General features: G+C 65.6%; 1 protein-coding gene across 1 annotated transcript; it reads right to left on the bottom strand.

The window, feature by feature from the left end:
• Positions 1-1353: 1353 nt before the first annotated feature.
• On the bottom strand, positions 1354-3034 carry TIGD3 (tigger transposable element derived 3). Its single transcript, XM_047879290.1, has one exon. The coding sequence runs from the start codon at positions 3032-3034 to the stop codon at positions 1619-1621; it is 1416 nt and encodes a 471-aa protein (XP_047735246.1). The 3' UTR covers positions 1354-1618.
• Positions 3035-4977: the final 1943 nt, after the last annotated feature.

The raw sequence follows: 4977 nt of genomic DNA on the forward strand, positions 1-4977 counted from the left end.
AAGTGCCGCAGCCACGCCCCCAGTGAGGGGGAGCCTGGGCCAGGGTGCAGGGGGGCGTGAGCGTGGCTGCCCTGGGTGCCGTGTCCTGGACCGCAACACCCCCCAGAAAACTGTGCCGCGCTGGCTTGTGATGGTCGATTGCCTTTTCGGCCGCAGTAGGATTTGGGCCTGAGCTGGACGCCTCACCAGCCAGGGTCCGTCTGTGTCCACAGCCCATGTCCTTTCCAGGTCAACCCATCCTCTTCAGATCCTACTCCCCGATCTGGCTCAGGCTGCCCACCTCTCACCTGGACCCACGTCTCCACGTCTCAGTTATTCTAAATTTTTAACACATATTTATTCATTTTTCAGAGACAGAGAGAGCACAAGTGGGGAAGGGGCAGAGAGAGAGGGAGACACAGAAGCCGAAGCAGGCCCCGGGCTCCGAGCCGTCAGCACAGAGCCCGACGTGGGGCTCGAACTCCCGAACTGCAAGATCATGACCTGAGCCGAAGTCGGACGCTTAACCGACTGCGCCACCCGGGCGCCCCATGGATCCCACGAATGACCTGTCCTCACCCTGAGACCCCCTTGGGGTGCCCCACCAGCTTGTGTGGTGGGCTGAAGACCCCTCCTGCTCCCCACGCCTCCCCCTGCGCTCTACAGGGACCGCCTGCCTCTGCTCACCACCTGGGGCCCCCTCCTTCCCGGCAGGCCTCCACGCTTGCCTCCCCTTTGCCTGGATTGTCCTTCCCGCTCCCCCCCTCCAGGACTCTCCCCAGGCTCCTGGGGGCCACAGCACTTTGCACAAGCCCGTGGGACGGCCTTTAGTCACACCGCACTGTCACTGTCTGTGAGGCCCTGCCCGGCAGGGAGGCCATTTTTGCAAGCTCACCACACAGGAGGCTTGCTGAAGAGATGTGAAATGATCAAAGGAACGGATGGCGATGCCAAGTTCTGGCTCCGTGTGGTTTCCCTAGACTGTCCCTAGCCACCCCTCCCCCCGTTCCTAATGCCACGATCTGAGAGCGAAGTCATCAGAGCGGCAGAATGTCCTGGGACGATACTCGGGATCTGTCTGTCGGCAGGTAAGGGGTCCCCGTTCCCGGGGAGTCCTTCCCGCTGGAGTTCTGGAAGACGGGGGTGCTGCTGGTCACGTGCAGCCACAGCGGCCAAGCCCGGACGGCGGCGTCGCGGCCAGCCTCAGCAGTCAATTTTAAAAATCTGAGTTGAAAGTTCTCGCCCCTTTTCCATGCAAACAACACCCCGACCTCTCTTCTGATTAAAAAACTTTATTTCCAGAAGCAGAACTGTTTCCGACACAGAGTTCAAGGGATCGGCCTGTCCGTAAAGCCTCAATTCTTGCTTCCCAGGTCCCGGCCTCCCTGGAGGTTGAGAAACGACACGCTAGCCTCACACCCCGCCTGGCGCGCCCCATCTTCAGAACCCTCTTCTGGAGGCTGGGGCGACCTTCTCTCGGGGCTTCGACTCGGTCTCCACCGCTTGTCTCCCTTCCACACCTTTCCCGAAGCTCCATTTCCGCGGGAAAGAGCCCAGCCTCCAGCCCGCCTTCCTCGCGAGGGCGTTTCCATGGGAAACAGGAGGGGGGGGGGGCCCGGCCAGCAGCAAGGGGGGCCCCTCACGAGCCGCAGAGACGCTCCACCTCCTCCTCGCAGGCGTAGAATTTTTCAAAGAGCTCAGGGGAGGTGCCGTTGCACTCCAGCCACCTCCTCAGCGTGCCCAGTGCCCGGAGGGCGTCGGCTTTGGTGGGCAGGGGCCCGAGGCCGTCCTCTCCGGCCCCCGCCTCGTCCTCAGTGCCCGTCTCCTCCTTGCACCCCCCAGACGCGGGCTCCTCACCCTCCAGGTCCACAAAGCGGGAAAACTCCTCGAGGCTCAGCCCGCCGGGGACCGGCGGCATCTCGGAGGCTTGGTCTGGGGACGGGGACATCTTGCAGGGAGCCAGCCCTTCCTGGACGAAGCTGCTCCCGATGAGCTGGGGGGGCACCTTGGCCCAGGCGGCCGCCGCCATGTGCAGCGCGTCCAGCACGGTGATGCCCGCCGCGGCCTCGGCCAGCGAGGCGCCGGCCCTCTTGCTCCGGACGGCAGCCAGCTTGCCCAGCAGGCGGTGCCGGTAGTGGGTCCTGAAGGCCCGGACCACGGAGCCGGGCAGCGAAGGCGTGCTGCCGTCGGCGGCCAGAGGCAGGAGCCGCACGTGGCGGAGCCCGGGCCGGCCGGCCAACCCCTCCGCCACCCGGGCGGCCAGCAGCAGGGTCACCTGTCGGCCTTGCCGCGCCATGTCCCTGTCAAACTGGGCCAGCCACTCTGACCAGGGGACGCCCAGGTCGGGGTGGTAGGAGGCCGGCAGAGCCGCACCGCTGACCCCGAAGAGGCACGTTGGCGCGGCCCGGAGCCCGCTGACCCACACGCGCCGCTTCTCGGTGCCTCTGCTGTTGGCGCACAGCAGCACCTGCACCCGGTCGCGCGCGCCCCCTCTGCCGGGCACTGCCCGGTACAGCAGAGGCACTTCGGCGCAGCCGAAAACGTCCTCGGGGGAGAAGTCTTTGAGAGAAAGAGGAGGCTGGGCCTGGGACGTGGGGCCCGGGGGAGGGGGCTCGGGGGGGAACGGAGGCGCCAGGACGTGCCGGGCCCCGAAGCCCACATTGTTCCGGCGTTTCCAGCGGACCAGCCAGCCAATGCTGGGGACAAAATCCTGGCCCATGATGTCGGCCAGCTCCTTGGCTTTGTGGAGCAGCATGGGCCCCGTCACGTCCCAGGCCTTGGCCCGGGCGATGTGGTACCAGCAGAGCAGGGCCTCGTCAATCCCGCTGTACTTGGACTCCCGCTTGCGCTTGCGCTCCCGGTTGGCCGTGCCGCTGCACCAGTCCGCCAGCAGCTTCTCCTTATTCTTGCAGATGCGTGAGATCTGGGGCTGGGAGACCTGGAAGCGCCGGGCCACCTCCGACTGGGACATCTTGGACTCATCCAGCAGCTCCAGCACCTGGATCTTCTCGGCCAGGGACAGGGCGTGCAGCTTCTTCTTGCTGCTCAGCTCCATGGCTTCTCCACGGCACCTGTCGGGGGAGGAAACAGTGAGCGGGGGTAGAGCCGGCTGAGGCCAGGAGGATGGGAGAGGAGCACAGGCAGGAAAAGAGGATGGATGAGGACAGGGAAATCGGCTGGTGTAGGGGAGACCCCGGGGAAGACTGGGCCGGCTGGGAGAGGGTGAGGGGGTACACTGGGTAGGTGTTCAGAGGGCTGGGCTGGAAGGAAGGGGGTGGCTAGGCTGAGGGAACCGTGGGCTGGGCACAGATCAGGAGGGATGGCAGAACAGAACCGGGGAGGGGGTGGCTCACTGGTTAGACGGAGGAGTCTGGGCTAGAGTTTCGGGGAGAAGGATGGATAGAGCCAAGGGGACAGCTGCAGAGACAACAAAGGAGTATGGATGGGGGAGGACATGGGGCTGGGGCTGAGTGGGGCAGGTGTAGGGGACAATCAGGGCTGGGGGGAGGAGTCCCTGGGAGGGGGAGAGGGATGATGGCCTGGGCTGGATGTTGGGAAGGGGGGGTTCGGGGAGAAGGAGGGGGCAGAGTGGATGAACAGAGTTGAGGTGACAAGTGCACAGACGACAAAGAGGGACGGATGGGAGCAGAAGGAACCAGGCTAATTTGGTGCTGGGTCCTGAGGAGGTAAGACTGCGGGGGGGGGGGGGGAGGGGGGGGAGGCGGGGGGCGGGGCGGGCCTGGAGAGGCAGTGCGAGCGCAAGGCCCAGAAGGCAGGTGCACAGGCGACAAACAGCAAGAGGGGTGAGGAGGCCGCAGGCAGCCAGAGGGACGAGGTGTCCCCAGAGGGGAGGGTGGTGGCCTGGGAGGGGGACTAGGGCGCGGACCCGAGCGCCTGGGACCCAGGCAGGCCAGGAGCCGGGCTCCGCCACCTGGCCGACCTCTCTCCACCTCGACGCGGGGTCCTTCGGCGGGGCGTACCCAGGCGCCCGCCCGCCCGGCCTCCCTGCCTCCCTGTCTCCCGCTCCGCACCCACCTCAGGCGCTCGTCCCGCGGCTCCCGCCCCTGCCCCGGCTAGGCTCGGCTCCCGAGCCCCTGTCCGGGCGCCGACGGGAGAGCGAGGGAGGGACGGGCGCCACGACCCGAAGGGCGGAGTGGGCCGAGGGGCTGCGCGGGTGGCGGGCGGCGGGCGCGCGCACAGCGGGACCCCGTGCGCGCCGCCCGCGCCGGGCTCTCCCCCGGCTGGGAAGACCGCGGTGCAGCGGCTCAGCTCCCACCCGCCGCAGCTCCGCCCAGGCCCAATCAGATTGGCCCTCAATGACGTTCAGTCCCTCCCCCAGCTAAGTCTCATTGGACGTCGGGGAAGTGGCGGGGCCCTCCTGGGGGCGGGGCTTCCAGCGCGAGGGGCTATGAGGCGGAGCCAAGACCCCGCGGGAGTCCCGGAGGCGCCGCCAGCCTCTGGGGCCTGACGAGCCTCTGGGCAGCGTGGGCACGGGAGAGAAGGCTTGGCGTCTCAAGGCCCTCCTGACCTTGACCTAGGCAGTCTCAGCTTTTCTCATCTACCAAATAGGGCTGACACCCCTCACGGATTGGTTGTGAGAAAAATGGATGAAAGCTTTAAGCCACACAAAAGCTGTTACCATGGACAGCGCTGGTCTCACGTCGATCTGTCCAGCTAGCGGTAACCACTTGCCTGGGGCCAGTTCTGGTTTAGGGCGAAAAAGGACTAATTTTTCTTGGTTTTGGTACCTGTTGGCAAGATTCAAGTTTCTTGACTCAAGATCTAATACCAGTCCCTTCCTCGGTAACCTTCAGTCCTGCCTATTGTTAGCAACTGGATATAGACACTTCGACCTGCAGTAGAGTGCTTCCCACCCTCAACCTCAGCCGGCCTTCCAGCCTCGTTTCCCTCCCCCACTGCCAGCTCTGATGGGAAGCCTGGGGCCACAGATGGGATGGGGGCCACAGAGAGTCCCCATCTCTCTGCCTTTCTCACAGG

The sequence above is a fragment of the Prionailurus viverrinus genome, chromosome D1, assembly GCF_022837055.1.
Source record: "Prionailurus viverrinus isolate Anna chromosome D1, UM_Priviv_1.0, whole genome shotgun sequence".
Classification (NCBI taxonomy): domain Eukaryota; kingdom Metazoa; phylum Chordata; class Mammalia; order Carnivora; family Felidae; genus Prionailurus; species Prionailurus viverrinus.